Source organism: Phaenicophaeus curvirostris, chromosome 1 (assembly GCF_032191515.1).
Source record: "Phaenicophaeus curvirostris isolate KB17595 chromosome 1, BPBGC_Pcur_1.0, whole genome shotgun sequence".
NCBI lineage: Eukaryota > Metazoa > Chordata > Aves > Cuculiformes > Cuculidae > Phaenicophaeus > Phaenicophaeus curvirostris.
In genome coordinates, this window is record NC_091392.1 from 120,646,771 (window position 1) to 120,667,270 (window position 20,500).

The 20,500-nt window shown below is 43.1% G+C and overlaps 1 protein-coding gene across 1 annotated transcript in view; it reads right to left on the reverse strand.

Moving 5' to 3' along the window:
• The window catches only part of TSPAN7 (tetraspanin 7), a 91,163-nt gene extending 71,335 nt beyond the window's left edge, over window positions 1-19,828 (reverse strand). The window contains exon 1 of the mRNA XM_069873210.1: window positions 19,676-19,828. Within this exon, the coding sequence (XP_069729311.1) occupies window positions 19,676-19,756 (81 nt within the window). The 5' untranslated portion in view covers window positions 19,757-19,828. The remainder of the gene's footprint in view (window positions 1-19,675) is intronic.
• Between the last annotated feature and the right edge of the window lie 672 nt (window positions 19,829-20,500).

Below are 20,500 nucleotides of genomic sequence, written 5' to 3' on the forward strand. Positions count from 1 at the left end.
GAACATAGGCAGAAAAAAACAACCAAAACCCAAGGCACCTCAAGGGCAGAACAGGATCTTGAGTGAGAGGGTGAGCAATGTCACCCAGGGTGCCAGGGAGGAGCTCAGCCTGGGTGCCCAGAAGGGCAAACAGTTGCCCTCCGGCTGCAGGTGCTGAGGAGGTGGCTGTACTGACTGCACACAGTGAATAACGATGGCCTCATTAGAAAAGCATTACAAATCCATGATACAGCTGGCACAGGACAGATTTAGTGTGGTTGTGCTATTCAGTGTTGGCATAAACTGTCCTTGCCCCATGGCTGTGTTAGCAGCGATCAAGAGGCAGATTGCCTGCAACACGTAACTCTCAAAAAATACTGAACAAGGGTAAAATCACAGGGAAAACAGTCTACAGTGAGCGCTTGAACCCCCAGATTGCAGATTGTACCACAACCTAAAAGTCCCAGCAGCATTTGGTCTCTTGAATAGCTGAGTAGAGTTTCAGATAAAGGGAGCCCACAGAGGGAAGGGCAGGTTCATCTAAACCAAACTCAAACCATATGTTAAACCTTTAAACTGAGTGGGGAAAAATAAAAATAAAAAGAGAGAGACATTATTTCACCAGGAGTTTTTAAACCAAAGGCAACAGGGAAGTCCAAAAGATCACAGTACTTAGGATGATGCACACCCTGCAGGCCCGGCCATAAAACCTCTGCAGCCTCAAGCTGGGGACATAACAGGAGCTGCTAAAAAGTAGAGGGGAAAGACAAAAGAGAAATCTGAATAAATTGTCCCATTTAAAAAGGGCATGGGAAAATAAGGAAGCAGATCATAAGTATAGACTTGTACAGAGTATGGTGAAGTCTAAAACAGATGATGCAGACTATGGGGAGGGGAGGGCTGAAGAGTTTGATTTTAAATGAGGATGCCAACAATCATCAAGAACCTTGTGAAAGGAAGGTAGTAATTGGGATTCTTTAAAAACAAGCTACTTATTACCTAGGAAAGACAGACTTGGTCATATTGATGGGGAAATAGCACTGCCTTAGCAATGTGATGACCAAAGATAGCAGAGGCCATTACAAAAGCCAAAGATATCCGCTGCCTTTCTCCAAACTAATGACCCCAAAGCATGGGAGACTGTCTGAAAGGAAATTAAAGAGAACAAGCAGCACTAAAGGTATACTTTCGAGAGATGTAGGAAGATTGCTTAAACATAACCACCTGGAAGAACACGGCAAACAGTACCTGCCAGAGAAGGCATCAGAATGACACAAAGCAAGCTGTTGCCATTAAAGTGGTATGACGACCACTGATGAGCATTTTTTACTACCCTTACAACAAAAGACAAATGCTGCAGGTCAACCCCTCACACCCCACTGGCACAAGGGCAAGCTTCACAGCAGCTGTCTGGGAAGGGACCACCAATGGAACAGAGGGTACCTGCTGGTTAGCCAAAGAGAAGTGTAATACTAAGAATGGGATAAATGTTTTGCTGCTTTATTCTACCAGAGCCCAAGCTAGAGATGCTGGATGCAGAATGAACTTTGAACTTCAAGATCACTTCCAGGATGATCGATATTATTGTTGTTGTTGTGACTATTACTATTTAATTTATATATATATAAGAATACTATTTAATCGCTAGCTGTTTCAGGACAAACGGTTCACTGTTTGCCTTCTCATTCCTTAAACTGGCAGCCTTGAAGATGCAGCCCAGGTGTGCTGTAGAAACACTGGCAGGTATGTCAGGAATGAAGACATCTAAAGCTTCATTAGTACGGCACTTGCCAGTAACTATAGCAAAACAAGCAATGCTTGCCCTTCATCTTACTATGTCGCCAGAGATCAAGTTATCTAAATTCTTTGCATTTTTCTAGATAGACAATCTTTCACATATAGTTTGCTGGAATATAAAGTGTAGTAAAATGTTTGGTCTTTACACGCATCTTCACTTCCTCAGCCCAAATACAGGCCTAATTTGAAATATGCATTAGTAATGTGAAAATCCACAATGTCTTCCTACAACAGGAACTAAATACAAATCTTTACACTTCACATTTATCTGTGGCTTTCCTGCCAGTTTCATGGTCAGGTAAAAAGTTCTTTAGTTCATTGTAACAGACCTCACCAGTGAGCTAAAGAAAAATATAGCAATGGATAGTGTTATGACATAGATATTCTCCTTCCTAAGCAGGTAATGAACTGTCTTTTTCTCTAGCAGTGCCTGCCAAGACAATTCAAAAGGAAGCTTCCAACTTCTATCTGCCTGGAAGGCTGACTTATGAGGTCAAAGTATTATTGTAAAGATCTTTTTGCCTGTCAGCTTGTGATATACACAGACATCTTTGTTTGGAAAGTTACCACCTTTAAACTCTAGTATGAAGTTTTGGGAGGAAGGTGGCAGTTAAATCAGGAATCTGTGTAGCCTATGCAACCTTTACCATAATATTTACGTACTTTCTCATGTCCACCAAGAATATATTATAGAATCATAGAATCACTAGGTTGGAAAAGACCTCTTAGATCATCAAGTCCAACCATTCCTATCTGCCACTAAACTATGTCCCTGAGTGCCTCCTCTACTCGTCTTTTAAACACCTCCAGGGATGGTGACTCAACTACCTCCCTGGGCAGCCTCTGCCAGTGCCTGATGACCCTTTCTGTGAAAAAATTTTTCCTGATATCCAGTATGAACCTCCCCTGGTGGAGCCTGAGGCCATTCCCGCTTGTCCTGTCCCCTGTCACTTGGGAGAAGAGGTCAGCACCGTCCCCTCCACAACCTCCTCTCAAGTAGTCGTAGAGAGCAACTACCTGACTGCTATGGGGACACCAGACCTGGACAAAATTAATTTGTTATCGGCCCTCTTCCAATTTCTTCCTTACCAGACAGCTAACAAATTAATGAGCTACTTCTCAAGAGCAGAGCTTAAAGAGGGAAGCACAAGGGAGAGTTAGCATTAAATATGTTGATCCCTTCAGCAGCTTAGGTACAAAAGCAGGTGCACTCTCCTTTGCTGTTCTTCAGAAAGGTGTGCCATGACACTCCATCACAGAGCTGAGACAATAAGAGAGACAGAAAAAACTCAGCTGTCACCTCTACAAAGCCTAAGTGCATTTGACCACTTTGCACAGTCACATATACTGTGACACCTGCAATAATCTCATCTTTTCTTCCCCTGAAACATCAACAATGCAATTCTAGTCCCAACTCCCCAGATGAGACCATTGGTGAAAAAGCAGGGCACAGGACTGTGGCAGTCATTTACGTCCACTAGTCTGAAATATCCTGCTGCATTCCTAGCTCTCATAGGAGAGGAAGCTCATCTAAGTTCTTTCAGCCCACCATGAGCAGGGCCCCTCTAACTTTCTAATGCCAAACATGTAGAGAAGAGTCTTGGCTACTGCAAGCAGGCAGATTTGGGAAGAAAGTTGACAGAACAAGAGGCCTTTGTGGCAGAATGCAGTAACCACCTGGAAGAGAAATTTCTGAAATACCTCAGCCCTTCCTTGGACACTCTGCAGAAAGAATACAGTCACTAGAGTCCTGAAAGCTATTCCCTTGTACAAGCTGAAGCAACTGCCTCAAGGAAAATAACCTTCTGTCAAAGAAAACAAGTTCACAAACACAAAATGACACATAGGTGGTTTTAATTGCCTTGGAGATTACTCTAATAACAAATGAGGCAAAAGTTGCTTTAAATGAAGGGAAGGCTGTTTCCAAAATAAAAAGTTTCACATTAATTTGGGAAGAGACTCCAGATGTACCACTTGTATCTCTCTATTTCTTGAATGACCAGAAAAGCTTCTAAGTGAGCCTACACAGAATGTGGCTTTACCCTAAATTCAAGCTAGTGTGCGTACATGGGGCGGTGAGGAGAGGAGGAGTCTTCACTGCCTTACTTGCTTTCCTCTCCCAGGACAATTCAGAGATAGTCCTCATGTGTTTTTTTTTCATAATGCATTGCCAAACTTTTCTGCTTATGCTCAAAAGGCAGACAATATGATAGGAAAAACTGTTGCCACTCCAGTGAGGCAGCACCATGAAAGTTCAACCACATTATAAGACAGGAATGCTTCCAGGCCAGGCTGAGGTGAAGTGTCTTCCCCCTGCTCAGCAGCCCAAAGATAAGGTCTGAGCCTGACAGCATCACCTTAGGTCATCTTCAGCATCATTTCCTGGGCTCTTCTAATGTGTTTTACCTAGTAGAGGGTTATCATCCTACTGTAGAAAAAAGAAGTCAAAATGTTACATCATCACGTGGTTGACATAAGCTCTAGTTACCCTACATGAAGGAAGGACTGCTTAACTTCCATCCATCCAGGAAGAAAGAAAAAGATTTAAATTCAGAACTGTGGCAGCGAGAGAACTAAATAAAATATGATCTTCTAAACTGGATTTGCATGGGAAGCTCCTAGGACAACAACAACAACAACAAAACAAAAAAAAAACCACAAAGCGGAGATTTTCTCATGTCTGACAGGGATTTTTTCAGTAAGAAATTTCTTCCATTTTTATTCATGTGAAAAAAAGACAGTTTCCTGCTTCCCAGACATCTGTTTTTTTGATGTTAAGAGGAGACAGATACCAATATATACTGTTAAGAGCTCACTGAAAGCCTGATCTACCAAATCACAACCACATGGTCATATCTAGGATCTCCTGGCCTTTGCCTGCTGATGCCTCAACAAGCATCCAACAGTACAGAAAGCAAGCTATAATATCAGTTTTTATGGCTAAGCCTTAGCCACCTTAGCAGAACTAAAGATTTTCCTCAACAGACTGTGTTTAAGCCTTCTTCATCCACAAATGCTTTTTCCCTGTTCCCTTAGAGATATGCCTACTGCTACAGATTAAAACCAAACCAGAGTGTGGAGGATGTTGCCAGCCCAGCATTAAGAAGAGATGGCACCAGAACAGGAGCTCTCTGCAAGGTAGCCACTTTCTGACACATTTGCATCTTCTGTTTGGCCTTTTGACCATAATGATACCTAAGCATTTTGGTGCAGGAGCAAAGCTATCAGGGGACCAGCTCATCCAAAATGTCTCCAACTAACTCTATTTTTCATCCTTCAGCTTTGCATTAGTTACTATATTTCAAGGCCATCCTGTGGTGCAGCATACATGGAACCACAACTACATAATAGAAGTGGCTGCTATCTTCTGTATACTTTCTCAGACAGTAGTTTTGATTACAGGATAAGAGAAAAAAAAAAAAAGAGTGGAAACCAGCAAGCACAGCAATTTTATCCAAGAAGGGGTATAATTTCAATATTATTGACATAGCCTAACATGAACCACATATGTTAATTTTCAAGTATGCCAAGATTTGGAATAAAGAATACCAAAAATCAGGTTTCCACAGTTCCAGTGCCAGCTATTCTCCCTCCCGGGGAACATTCATGATGTAATGCAAAACACTTCTGTAGATAACACTGGCTCCTACCCCTATGATTCTCCCTGTCCTAGCTAGCTAGCATGGGCCATCTGTTACTGCTTAGCACACAGCACCACTAGACGCTAGATTGGTACTACTTACATGAAAAGGATGAAATAAACTGTCAGCAAAATAGCATTAAGTCTTTCCTAAGCAACTCATAATTTACCATTGGAAAAGCGTAATTTAAACTGTGCCAAATCAGGTGATAAAGGACACCAAAGCATGAATTAAGCCACAGGCCAGTCTGTCTCTACATGGTACTACTTACGGAGAAAGTGAAATGGGAAACAGAAATCATGTTGTATCTTACCTGAAAATTCTCTTTTTTAGGTAGCAAGATCCAGGCATGCCAGAGAAATTAATGATCTTTTGTGAGTCCCTGCTGAACCCTCTTCCCTCTTGTTCACCAGACCATACAAGAGGATAAGAACAAAGAGCAACAAAGCTGGTGAGGGAGCTGGAGAAGAGGTCTTCCGAGGAGCGGCTGAGAGAGCTGGGGTTGTTTAGCCTGGAGAAGAGGAGGCTGAGGAGAGACCTCATTGCTCTCTATAACTACCTGAAAGGAGGTTGTAGAGAGGAGGGAGCTGGCCTCTTCTCCCAAGTGACAGGGGACAGGACAAGAGGGAATGGCCTCAAGCTCCGCCAGGGGAGATTTAGGCTGGACATTAGGAAAAAATTTTTGACAGAAAGGGTCATTGGGCACTGGAACAGGCTGCCCAGGGAGGTGGTTGAGTCACCTTCCCTGGAGGTGTTTAAGGCACAGGTGGATGAGGTGCTAAGGGGCATGGTTTAGTGTTTGATAGGAATGGTTGGACTCGATGATCCGGTGGGTCTCTTCCAACCTGGTTATTCTATGAGTCTATGAAAACAGTGACTGCTCTAAACTATTTTGCTCTGCTCTCAACCTGGCCAGTGAAGCAATACCCACTACAAGAGATGTTAGAATAAAACTGCACAGGGAACATCAGCCTGCCATTTACAGAAAAGCACTCAGCTTCAAGATGCATACTAGGATGAATAGTCACTTTTTTTCCATGAGCTGTCCCTGCCTACACGCACCAAACAATAAATACACCTTAATCAATAGATAGTGAAAAACCTGAATTTAACTCTGGCACAAAACCAAGGACAGATTGCATTAGCTTCTTCCAGAGGGGCCTCACTGGGGTGTGGAAGAATGCAAAGACCTACACCATGGGCTAAGAATTGGCTCTCAGCATGAACAAACTCTCTTCTTGAAGAAATCCTCGAACTAAATGTTTCCACTGAGCACTAAATTACCTGAAGCTCTTATCCTGACAACCTGTTCTAGCCTTAAAAGGCAGCTCGGAAAGCCCACTCTGTCCTTCCTGGCATAACTCAGGTACAGCCCTGGTAGTTGCTATAGCACTTTTCCTGTGCTAAAGCAAACTCCTGAGAGCTGCCAACCCCGCACGGACTGTACTTGGTAGCTGTCTGATTAAAATTTAGCTAAGAAAACTGCTAGTAAGTCTTTACAGCTGTCACAGCATCCACTGCATGGGTAAATTAGAGAAAAATCCTTCTTTAGCGAAGAAGTCTGTCCAATTGCTAGGAGCACTTGACAATCTCACTCAGAAAATCTGGCAGAATCCACAAATCACAAAATTCTGCATACCAGTCCTTAATCAGAGCTCTGTGTTAGCAAAATCCTTCTCTGCATTTTCATGTCCACAGCAGGGTAAAAGTAAGTGCTGGCTTTTTCTGGAGGTCAACATTTAAACTTGATCCTGTTTGTCACACTTGGTACATACCATGGAGATAATAGATAACTGACACTTAGCAAGAAGAGGATGAAGACATTCATACACAGGCACACAGAGTTTCCTTCCTTTGCAGTAAGAGTGTCAACATGTTTACTCCACAGCCAAATGATCTCTCAAAATATCGTTGTATATCCATCTACTGAAATGTGCATTGATTTCCTTGAAGGAAAACTATCCCAAATATGCCCTGCATAAGGAGAAATTACTTTTTTCCCCACAAAAGGGCTTTCCTGATCAATGAAGCCAGGAAAGTTGCCTGGATCATTCCCATCTATGGAAACCCACTGGTATGGTGGCCTGCTGTCATGTACTGGGAGCTCTGGCCCCTCTGTCCAAGACAACCTGAAATGTTGTTTTCCAGTGCACTGTGTATGCAACTTCAGAATAAAGAAGCGTCACAGTCTACCAATTTCATAGTTCAGACACAGCCAGCTGCTCCATCCAGTCTTTTTCCACAAGCAGTATTCATTAGACTTCTCAGAAATATTCTGATACTCTACAAGCTACCTTAACACCAGGTAAAATGCAATTTTTATTTCAGCTTTCTATTCCTGCAATTGAAATAAGATGTCAAAGTGAGTGCTAAAATGTGATAATTATTAGTCAGAGACTTAAGATAACCGACTCACAGCTGTGCCGAATTTGACCAAACTGTTCCTTACACATATTGCTTGACTTGCATCCATGTCTTTGTCTATAAAATAGATGTGTCAACTACTACATTTTAAGAACCACCATTAGTGATTACCTAATGTTTCTTCAGAAAAACAGTATTTGAAGAAGAAAAAAAAGGTAATACACAACTCTCAGCATCGTAAAACCCACCACCTTGTCAATATACAGGAAGCAGCCATGCTCTGTTTTTTTCCTGAATTTAATCCAAACAACGTGCACTCTGCCATGCCCTCTGATGCTAATCATAATACTCAGCATTTATTCATCCACCAGCTGACTAATGTGTGATCTCGCAGTACACTATCTCATCAACACATCTACAGATCGAGTCTTTTACTCTCACATTTTTTAGCTTAGGCTTTGTTTTCATAGAAGCTGCAAAATGTTAAACAGGATCCATCTAAGCCTCAGCAGAATCACCACACTGGAGGAATGCACATCTTCTTGTGAAGTTATGTTGTGCTGCAAAATCAAAGGGCAACCAAAGCAAATCTATAGACAGCATGCAGAACTTAACAAGTTTGTCTCGACAGAGGAAGGGAAAAAAGGTTTATCCTGCTCAGATATCCAGCACAAGAATGAGTGATAACCACCCCCCACCCCAAATCATGAGAATTCTGTGGATACAACTGAGAAGAATCTTCTGTTTCAACAAACCTGAATATTAAGCATGGGTGAGCCTCAAAAACAGTCAGCTCACTGCATAAGACAGTCTGGTCATTTATGGTTCCAACGATTTTAAGCAAAGCAAGGTGACTTTGCAAGGTATTTCATATGTTTCATAGGGACAAAGCTGTACACCCACTTGAATTCATTAACCTTAGCTGATTGCATTCTTCTTAAAATGTATGATTCTATCATATCCTTTTGCTTCCTAGTACTGCACTCATGTGATATACAGCAAATACACTTTCAAAAGGCAAATGTTACCGCCACACAGACAGACTTGAGTGCACAACTGATCGTCTGGTGAATGGTACTAGAAGAAACACTGGTTAACTGTTTCTCATTGATGAGGTGGCTCTTGCTTTTATATCATTAAAAGTTTGATTGATCGTCTAAGAGCAAAGATTTAGCATGGAATTATACTCAATTTCCTTCAGATTCAGAGGTTCAATGGTCCTGGAAAAAGTAGGAAATCACTTTGGTCTAACACCTGGCACGAAACTGCAAAGCCAAGCACTTCATAAAATTAAAAGAATAAATCACCTAAGAGGTCGTGGCTTGGTTACATTCTCAGTCATTTGGGTATTGCACTGCTCTAGGAAACAGCCCAGCTCCTTGCTTTAATACTGGATATTCTTCAGGGTACAGGGATTAATCCTGTCTGGTCCCCTGGCAATCTAAGGTCAGCAAGCGAAGGGGGAGGGAACACTTTAAATCTGATACTTCTGTTAAAAAATAGCTATGCTGCAACACGATCAGGTTTCCCTATGATAGGGACTGCGTTTGTTTTGTGTTTAACTGCACCTGTTTCTCTGCATAAGCGTTACACGCATACCATGCTAGCTCACAGAAACCAAGGCGACTTTTCCACATCATTTTGAACAATTGTCTCCCCCAGAGATGTACCTATTTTAAGTACAACCAACTAGCTGTTGCTTACAAAAGACAAAACTCCTGAAAGTGGGAGGTTTTATTTTTGTTACTGGTTTCAGTTGAAAATAACACCATTACCCGATGAAGTACTCGGTTTATTGCTACACTGGTTGGTTCAGCACATCTCCTGCAGCTTGCAATTTCATAGGCTGGTGAGCACAGTGGGAGAGCCCACCTCATGCCTGCCCACTCCAGTGCAGACCCTAGCGGTGCTCTTGGCCCAGCTGGGGGGCTGCTTGCTAACCTCTGGTTGCAGCAGGGATCACCTTGGATGGGGCAAGGACCAGTGGTTGTGTCTTGCGTGCCTCTCTGGTGAGCACGCCGGTAAACACAGCCAAAGGCAGGCGAGCTCAGTGCCATGTAGTGGGGGACACAGGGCACTGAGCTGCCCTTTCCACTTAGGAGGAATGCTTAGGAGGATGCTTAGCGGAAGCATCACTCTGAAGTAGGGAGACCAAAGCAGAATGATTTAAAATGTAGTATTTTTCCATAAGAAAGAGGCAAGGTAACAGTTGTTACCTTCCTGCCAGCAAGAGTTCTGCACAAACACTCTGAAAGCTGCACAAAGATCTTGCATATAATCAGTAAATACAGCAAGGCCTTGCTACCTCCTAGAAAGGCTGTATGCGGCCCCAGTCTTACCTGTCATGACAAAAATATAGCCCCAATGCCATACCCACAAACTACTTTTTTTTTTTTTTAGAAAGGTGTGACCTTCCATTAGTAAATCCTGATCCAATTCCTTCTCAGCATCCCCTGTTTTATGAGAACAGGCAGTAAGGAATGCACTGTGGTTGGGCTTGTATGTTCCAGGAAGTAATACTGAAATACTCCTGAGGGCCAGCTCCGAAAAGTCCTGAGGTCCTGGTTCTTTCTTCAAGAGTTTATAAGCTGGACTTGCATGTGAAAAAACTCTGAAGTCTGCAAGTAATGTAGATGGTCTGTAAGTTTCTCTGGGAGAAGAAAGATCAATTTAAGCCTCTAGGCCATTTGACCTGCAGAATTTAATTCTGCATTTTTTCCTGAAGTATACTGGAAGAAGAATCTTGGTCCCATACAACATACAAGCTGATCTCAACATTAGCTGGCAACCGCAAACTGGGTCTGCTTCAACTGACTCAAAGATGTAGTTGTAAAAAAAAGCAGCTCTACCATAGCATCAATGACCTGTAAACCAAGAGGAAATCAAAACAAATCTCTAAGCATGCAATAATATTAGGTGCTGGATTCAATGATCCTGTGGGTCTTTTCCAACCTAGTGACTCTGTGATTATTTTACAGGTAAATTGAATCATGCTGTGTCTGCAATCAGTGCACACCACAGAGCATTAAGTCCTACATCCAGAACAGAGCAGCTGTACCAGTAAAAATGATCCCAGCGATGAGATGCAGTCATCAGGGAAAGCATGAAGGTAATGAAGGTAACCTATCTGTATATCTGTTTCCTCTTCCTTTTCAAAGGGAGACTGAAGTGACATGCACTTAATTATGTTATCTTTCCAAGGCTAATTAGAGCCAGTTAGATATTAAGCACTATTGAGGCAAACTGCATGGGGGAGGACTGAGCTTCTATCTTTTCGTCTGTTAATGCATACCTGGAAAGTTTCTGCACTTTTATCTTAACCTATTATTTCAAGAGTAAAAGCCACAACTTTCCTGACAGATTTCTTGTGTTTTGATTGGCTTTTGATGCTGTGGTAGCAATAGCAAGTTGTAATGAAAATGCTTTGGCCATAAGCCTATCAGGGAACACAACAGAAATAACGGGATCTTCCACCCTCTCCTTCACCACAGGATATTTGCAGCAATCCTCCATCTCAAATAGCTTTTGCAATTGATCTGCACATGTTTCCATAAACTATATACAATGCCTTTCACATTTTCTTTGGTGATGCCAGAGTAGAGCATCTGGGCAGCCCCAGGCAAGCTGCCCACTGTCATGCACCTCTGTGTTATCTTCTAACATGGACAAAAATCCCAATCCAGGCATACATCCTTGCAGACTGCATGGGCCCCTGACCCTAGGTTCCCTGTCTCTGCTACAGACTTTCACCTCTGGTTGGACCCCAAGCGCCATATACAACTTTGAAGCCAACAAATTCTATAGATCTTCAAGAGGGCAAGCCTTGGTTCTGCCTAACTGGACTTACTTAACACATGCCATGACACAACCCATGATGCCATAAACTGGCCTAAGTTTCAAATCCAGTTAGAAAAAATAATGTTTCTGGTACCTGACCTATCCAGGATATTCTTGTTTCTTAAAAACTTCATTATTTTTAGGATTTCCCAAATCACCAGCAGTGTCCATCCCTGAAAGGACTACCTCCGTTAAAAAGTTCAGGTTTTGATATAGCTCCCACTTATTTTTAGAAACATATGAAATGAGCACTTTTTCATAATCTGTTGCCAAAAATGCTGAAAGGAATTTTCTACACATTCAACGTTGTTGCCAGATGGAAGCCAACCCGTCGGAAATCCCATCCAAATTACATATATTTTAAAACTTATCAAAGGATTAAGTTAGCATGATCCATTTGAAACTTCAGTTGCAGGGAATGTACATCGGTCCTTGCTTGGCAACTCCAGAAGGTGGGGAAAGCAAGAAACAGAGAGGGAAGAAGGGTTGCTTGCTTCCTTTAAGGATGTTAGAACTGTCCCAAGACCATTAAAAGGAAAAAAAAGAACATCTGGAAAACATCTTGCAAAACACTATGTGGAAATTACAGCAAAATTAATATTAACAGCATCTCTTTAATTCTTTTATTACGGCTCCTAAAAAATCCCATGGTCTACTCCCAGAGCTCAGAGAACCAGCTAAGCTATGAAATAATGATAATCCAATAAGACACAAGCATGCCATGTTTCAGAGTCCCTTTAGTATAACAGAAATTTAAATGCCTCCCTCTCATAACCCAGAACTGTTATAAATGCACTCTCTCCTGAACACCTAAGCCATCTGCCTATCACAGTGAAAGAGCTACGATAGAAAGCGTTCTGCTCTATAGATGTGAAGGATCTATTCTCTGAGAGATGATTAAATGCTAAGTAATAGCGATGAGCCTAAAGAAATAGCATTATGCAAGTAAAAAAGCCCTTACGATAACTTGTCGTCTGTTCCCTGTAGTCACCTCTAGAGTCTTGTATCTTCTTCTACAGATTCAACCACCTAGGTCTGAAAGACACTGAGATCAACAGGATTTTCAGTCGCAGACTTGGTGGAGGCAGACAGACTCAGTATTACAGTGAAGTTAGTACCTCTGTAATGAATATTATTGAACTTAAAAGGCACATGAAAGATTGAAGTAGATGTTTCTGCAAGCTCACATACACAAAGAGTCTTTCCAGATATTCACCTATTAACTCACACAACTTCATAGGACAGTTGCAGCAACCAAAGAAACAATGATAAAAATCCAGAGATGGAGACAACTAACGGTACCAGGTAACCTAATTTACCTCCCTGAAAGCACAGGGAACTGATTAATAGTCACACGATCAGACAGATTCTTGGATCCATTTTAAATTCCCTTGGTTCACCTACAATAATTGCCTCCGTTTTCTTGACAACCAGGGTTTGTATGAACCAGCATCCAAGAAAAAGACTCTACAGTCTTTCTGATGGAAAAGTGCTGACAAGGCCTCCCCAGCACCCTTCTCTAGAATTTGTATTTACACTGTTTAGGCCACACGACAGGTTGCTTAGAGCAGGAGTGAACACCAAACAACCAAAGTGTTTACTACACATACAGCAGGACTCCACCACAGCCCTCTCTCACCACCTGTCAAAGAGCAAGGACTTCTGCCACTGCTTGTTTATGAATGCATCCTATATTTTCCTAAATATAGCTAAAACACTTCAAGTCATCCATTATCTCTCTTCACCAGTCCAAACTGGTTCATATGAAAAAGCTACCATTCCCAAACTAGAGAACTGTCCAGATGCAAACTCTAAGGTCAAGATGTAGTAGGTAACTCATCAAGATGCAATAAGCATAGTTACACAAAGAGCAAGAAAAGAACGAGCATTTTACCAAAAGCAAAGTCAATAACTCACTTAAATGAGGTGTACAATGCTAATTTGTACCATACACAAACAATTTTCACAACATAAATTGGGCATCAGCAATGCTAAAATAACACTAACTTACCAACTCCTCAGCTTCAAAATACATATGCCAACTACACTCATAAAACTAGTTCCCTACCAAGGAGGAGAACAGCATGACATCCTCGTGATGTCTGAAGGCACAACCAACGTCATATGGAAGCTTTACTCCTGTGCTGTCCCACCCAGGGGTGACCTCGGGGACAGGTGGGGACTACCCCTGCCCCTCCTCCCAGAACACCTGCAAGAACAGCACAAGTGGATGGCTTTATCTTCTCTGATTACTTGCAGTTACCAGAGCTTTCATGCTGGCATGGTTCTCCTCTGTTAGGACTGTCATTAAGTGGGTTTTATACTGCAGCTGTGATGAAAACAAAAGATCCCAACAAAAAAAACCGCAAAACTGAGACAAGTTGGTTAAGCACCCGAACAGGGAACTTAGAAAGCTGACTCCAGAGCTGTGCTTTTAAACACCATCTAGCTTTTTTCTTTTTTTTCTCCCTAAATCCAGTTATGTATTTAGCCAACAGAATTCACCCTGGGCAACACTCACAAGAAAACACCATTATCTTTAATGTTTCATGTATGTCGCTCCGAGAACAGAATAGTAAACAACTGACTTAAAGAAGTGATTGCATGAGGTTTGTGCCTAAGCAATGGAGTGCTTCAAATCCATCATGACAGGGATACTGTGCACTTTTGAGAGTGTAATTTTTTCAGGATTTCCGCTAACTTAGGTACAAACAATAACATTCCTTTGCAAAGATACAGCAATGATGACTTTGCAGTTAATAGTCACCAAAAAAAGTGAGAGCAATCTAAGCCATGTGGGAAAGCTAAATCATTTCTCAAAATATTTCCTTTAAACATGTCTTCTAACAGATAGTAACAAAATTTAGAAGAAAAAAGTATAAACATGGTAAGTAAAAGATATTAAAAAGACCAGACACACACAGAAACCAACGCAGAAGCACTGTAAAAAGTTCTGGGGCAAAAACCAGTAATTTCAGCAACCCAGTCGGACATTCATAGTGAAGATGACTAATGCCACTAGTAACTCAAAGGGACAAGCAAATTTAATCCCCTATTATAATGCACAGCTCAAATGGCTGCATTTGAAGATAGGTCAGCAGTTCAGCCATAAATTTGTGTTACAGAGCAGGCCATCACACTTGCTCTTTCTCTCACACATTTCCCAGAAAACGGCTTTGTGAGGTCCTGAAATGGCGGGTGAATGCCACCTCTGCCACAGTGCTGTAGTGAGGACCAGGAGCTGCCTGCTCCAGTGCTGCAGCCGCTCCCGCCACCCTGCCACCAGCCTCCTTTTCAGGGGTGCCTGAAAGAAGAAGGAGATACAGGACCTGTCTCTGTCACAGCCAAGCGACACTTACCTGTCTCACCACACTCCAGACCACGGCAATCCTGTCACCTGCTACAGGGCTGGACCAGGAGGCACAAGCCCATTTTCCAAGCGACAAAAACTTGAAAAACTAAACTATTGCAAATCCGTATCTTAGTTCTGATCTTATCACATAGCAAAAGACAAGCCAAGAACCTAACTTCATATCCAAACCATGGATCCTGATCAGAAGATGCTCTTCAGCTCAATGACCCACCTTCGAAAAATACGTGAATGGAAACTCCAGTTATATTCTTTTATTACATTACTATACAGCAAGAAACACCCATACCAGGAGGACAGCACACACAAAGCACAGATTTAAGTGCCAAGCATCTCACAGGGTCTAAAATCAGAACCTAACCACTTTGCTACGGTGCCTGTTTGGGGAAACAACAAGCTCTGAAGGGAAGATTAAATCCATTTTCTGCAGCCCTACGACTTCAAGGACCAGTGCACGCACTCTTAAAGCTCCTTCCCAAAACACATTGAGCAGGCTGTTAATTTCATAACAACTTAAATTTCAAAGCCTACAATGAAATATTAAGTATACATACATTTTAAGACATGAGATGACTTAAGAACTAAACAATTGCAAGGTACTGAGGGGTCCTTAAAGGTTTCACTCCCCCACAGAAAAACTCACTTTGAATCCTAACCCAAAATTCACCTTCCCTTGAAAACAAGGCAGGTTATATCTTGGATTTCTATGCAAGCAATTTATGATACACAAAAAGGAAAAAAAAAAAAAACAGCTAACAGCCAAGCAGTGTTTTTATTGCCTTTTTTTTTTTTAATCTACTAGTTCCAAGCCAGATGCATTCAGTACAGAATTCTGATTAGGAAAAAAAAATGGCTGTTGAATTTTTATTATTATGTCTCTTAACGACCAAAAGCGGTAACCCTAGGCATTTAAAGTGTACTATGAATAACAATACATATGAGAGCATAAAAAGCTTGTTATCTCTGTTTCTGGAATTTTTTTACCCTGTTGATACATTTATGGAAAGAAGTTGGGAAGTATGGTGAGGGTGAGGAGAGGAAGCTATCAAAATAACAAATACTATCAAATAAAACCTATTTTGAAAGGAATACACCACGCAGTATGAAATTTGAATGAACCATGTCTCTTCATTACCACCCTGCAGCTCTCATGTAGTCAGTGGAGCCTCATTTAAGCTTATACTAAAAGCCTTCATCTACATACATCTCACACATGGATACAAATACAATTTGTATTTAACTCTGACAAATAACCACTCATGACAGCAACGTTCTGCATACATAGATTTTCTTCTTTTATAAACAATATAAACACAGATAAGTCCTTCTGGATGTTTCAAAACAGCTCACTGTTTTCACAAAGGTGCATCTTCTACCCTGCCCCCTCACATCACAAACTATAACCACCTGGCAGATATTCGAAAGGTTTCCACCACATATCTCCCTACTACAGGGCCACTTTCTTCCCTGTGTTATACTGCAGCTTCAACCCCACTGGAAGAAAACCCCTGTACAAACTGCAGCTAAGTAATACAGGGCTTTCTCCTTCAGAAACTGGCTTACAGCCTCTCAAAAAAAATGTAGGGAAATTGTCAGAATAAAATTCTACAAACCAGCCATTTGTGGCACTGGCATGGTTTCCTTCTGGTATTTAGGTAGGTCTGAGAAATATTTTTTTTCAGTACTTCTATTGAATCCTTCCCATATTTTCAGCTCTGAGAATTCACAACTACCAAATTTGAGTTACACTGACTCTAGAGCCAGCAGCCTATAAGAGTACAAAGAAAATAATGGAGGGAGGGTGAGACAACTCGGTGCATCCCTCAGTCTCCAAACTTGCCTGTAAAAAGAAAATGAGGATATAGCCTAAACACAGCATGTTTCTGCTCTACTCATGGCAATAGGTGCAGCCTCCTCCAATCTATACTAAATGGTTTGATTCAAAGCCCAGAAAGGGGGCCAAAAATGTGAATTAGTTTTTGTTCTTCTATGCTAAAAGGAAGAACAGCCGATGAAGACTTAGGGCTTGCTGTCAACTACTCTGGTCATTTACAAGCCCTTTTGTTGTCTTCTCCAATTGAGATCTGTCTAAGTTTCCCTAGGTTGGTGCCTTGGGAAACCAGATGCAACATTAAGCATGATGGAAAAGAGAAATTTGTTCTCTTCTGCTCACTGTTGCAGGATTCTTTCTCCAAGTGTTTATTTTCTTCCCCGTTTTCCACGCTCAAGGAAGAGGACAAACAGAAAAACACCTGATGGCTGTCAGGTGTTAAGTAACTGGAAGAGCCACATCAGTGGGCTGTGCCCTTGGATAAGACTGGAACACATGGGAGCCTGACAGACAGTTTAGAGGAAAAGAATTTGCATTAGAGCATCCCACCAGCGCAGACGCATTGCTGTAGCCTAAGCCAGAGCTCAGCTGTGTTATTTACCCTATGAGGTCCCAGCTGTCAACCTGGCCTGGCATCACGACAGCCTACAGCGCAAATGCCCTTAGCCAGCTGCTTGGCTTGATGTACAATTCTCTCTTTTTTAATGAGATTAGCGTTCAGCAAATGTGCTAGCTCGACAGGGATGACAGTTTAAGTCCTCTGTTTATTCAGGCTACAGCAGATACAGCGGTCACTTTTAAAGAAAACCACAATTTGAAAAGATAACATGAATACAACAGAGCTCCTGCAGTTGCTGATTAATTACAGGAGGAAGAGGAGTTTCATATAGATCCATTAGGAAAGGAGGACTGCAAAGGATTAATCTTGAAACCATGGTAAGTGCCTCAACTTAGCAACCTACCTCCTTGAGACTACTTGCCAACAAAAAAAGAAACCAACAGAAGATTCCAGTCTCCTGTCCATTTCAGTCATCAGACATATCTGCTGCAATTACAACCAAAATTGTTAAAATAAAGAACAGGGAGTTATGTTAAATGCTGGAAGGATGGGAGGGTTCAATAACACAGAGGTACCGCTATAAGTATGGATCAGTAAAATGATTTTTGGTTAAGCTTTTTTTTTTTTTTTAAAAAAAAGAAGCCTGTGAAGTTAAAGTCATATGTTCACTATAAAGATGTAAAACATTATTGTCATGAATAATCAGTTCTTTGTTTCGAATGCATTTTTAAGCAGAATGATGAAAATTTGAGCACTTTTCACAGCACAAAGCAATTAAAACAATGATACACAAATCAGCTTCCCTCACAAGGAAAATGACAAATTCTCTTCAGTGTATCATATCAATGATTACGTGCCGATTACGGTCTCTAACAGGACACAACGGGGCCATTATCATATGCTGTCACCATGTACCATTAAAAGGTCCTTAATCTGCAGATTGCCACCACAATACGCTGCTCATGCCAGGGATCTGCTGAGTAACAGGCCAGGACGCTGCGAAAACCTCCAGCCTCCAGGGTCGCCTGAAAAACCTGGCTCCCTGTCAGTCAATCACTGCAACTCAATTAATGTATCTGGGTCATAAAAATGGTTTACGGGAGCCTGAGCCGGGTTACGAAACGCAGCGCGGAGGATCTACAGGGAGGTGGTAAGATCCAGGTAGGAGCCAAACGGAGGGGGGGTCGGGGAGGGGGGCACGAAGGTGGGATGGGGATGTGGCAGGGACGGGGGGGACAGGCGAGGGGGAGCCCCGCAGCCCCCAGCCCTGGTCCAGCCGGTCACAGGGGTGGCAGGGGCATTGCCGCAGCCGGGGACACCCCTGCAACTTTCCCCGCTAGGGCTCGGGGGCATTTGCTGTCCCCAAGAAGAGGCAAAACCATGTGTTATGTACATATACGTGTGCACGGATATGAGTATGCATGGACATATGTGTGCATGAATATATATGTGCGCACAGATACGTGTGTGCATGGATATATGTGTGAATACATATATGTGTGCGCAGATATGTGTGTGCATGGATGTATGTGTGCATAGATATATGTATGTGTGGATAAGTGTGTGCATGGATATATTTGTGCATGAATATGTGTGTGCATACGTATATGTGTGCATAGGTATATGTGTGCATAGATGTGTGTGCATAGATGTGTGTGTGCATGGATATGTGTGTGCATGGATACGCGCGTGCGTGGATATATGTGTGCATGGATATATTTGTGCACAGATATGTGTGTGCATGGATATACATGTGCAGGGATATATGTGTGCATGGATGTATTTGTACACAGAGATGTGTGTGCATGGATATACATGTGCATGGATATGGGTGTGCATGGATATGGGTGTGCATGGATATATTCGTGCACAGATGTATCTGTGCATGGATGTATTTGTGCATGGATATATGTGTGCATGGATATATGCGTGCATGGACGTATTTGTACATAGAGATGTGTGTGCATGGATATATGTGTGCATGGATATACGTGTGCATGGATATATCTGTGCACAAATACGTGTGTGCAGGGATATACGTGTGCACAGATACATGCGTGCATAGCTGCCTGTGTGCGCGGATACAGGCGTGCACAGACAGAGGCGCGCACCGCTGTGTGAGCCCCTCTGGGTGCGCGCAGGGCTCGATCCCCGTGTGCGTGCCCATCAGTATTCCGGCACGGGCAGAGCCGCGTCCCCGCACCCCGCGCCCCGCGCCCCGCACCCCGCAGGCGGCTCCGCGGGGGCTCCGCTCCCTGCCCGCCGCTCCCGGGGCGGCCGCGCCGCGCCGCGCTCACCCAGAAGACGAAGGAGTAGATGATGAGGAGGGTTTTCAGACACGTTATCACGGGTTTGGTCTCCATTCTCCTCGATGCCATAATACTGAGATCCCGGCTGCGGGCTGGGCGCGGGAGGGAGGAGGAGGGCGAGGAGGAGGAGGAGCGAGGGGCGGGGGCGGGCGCAGCGAGGGGACCGGGCGCTGGGGATGCCGGCTCGCCGCGCCGCCTGCCGCCCGAGCGCCCCGGGCACCGGGGGCTGCCCCCGGGATGGAACCGCGGGGAATATCGTTGGGGGGAGGTGGGGGGAAAAGAGCTTGGGGTTTTGAAAAACGAAGTGGAGGCCGTTGCCCCGGCCCCGCCCCCTTTGCTGGCAGAGATGCTCCCGGGCGTTATGTGGCCTGCCCGGGGCTGGGGAGTCGGAGATGGAAAGGGAATTAATTGCCCGTATGTCTTTCGGCGTCACGATGAAAATTTCTGTTCGTCTTCGGGCTGAGAGGATTCGGAGAGCACGGGTTTAGCGGTGCTCTGCGTGCGGCTTTATAATAGGGGTGAGCCGGGCTGTATCTTAAGAAGAAGAGCTCTGCTCTGAATCCATTTGAGGGGGCCAGGGCTCCTCCGGCTCTGCGGCTCTGACATAAGCTCTCGTTGGCAGCCCTGCTGCATATGATTGCGTTGAGACTGTAGGATTTATGAATGCTACCTCACAAGAGCAAGTCATGGAGCTGGGATGCTGCTCAAGCCTGATCCCTGACCTTGGCTTCTCCTCAGCCTCGAATCTGAACTCTATGCTAAAACTAATCTGGACATTGAACCTCAGCCTAAACTGATCAGAAACCATGTACT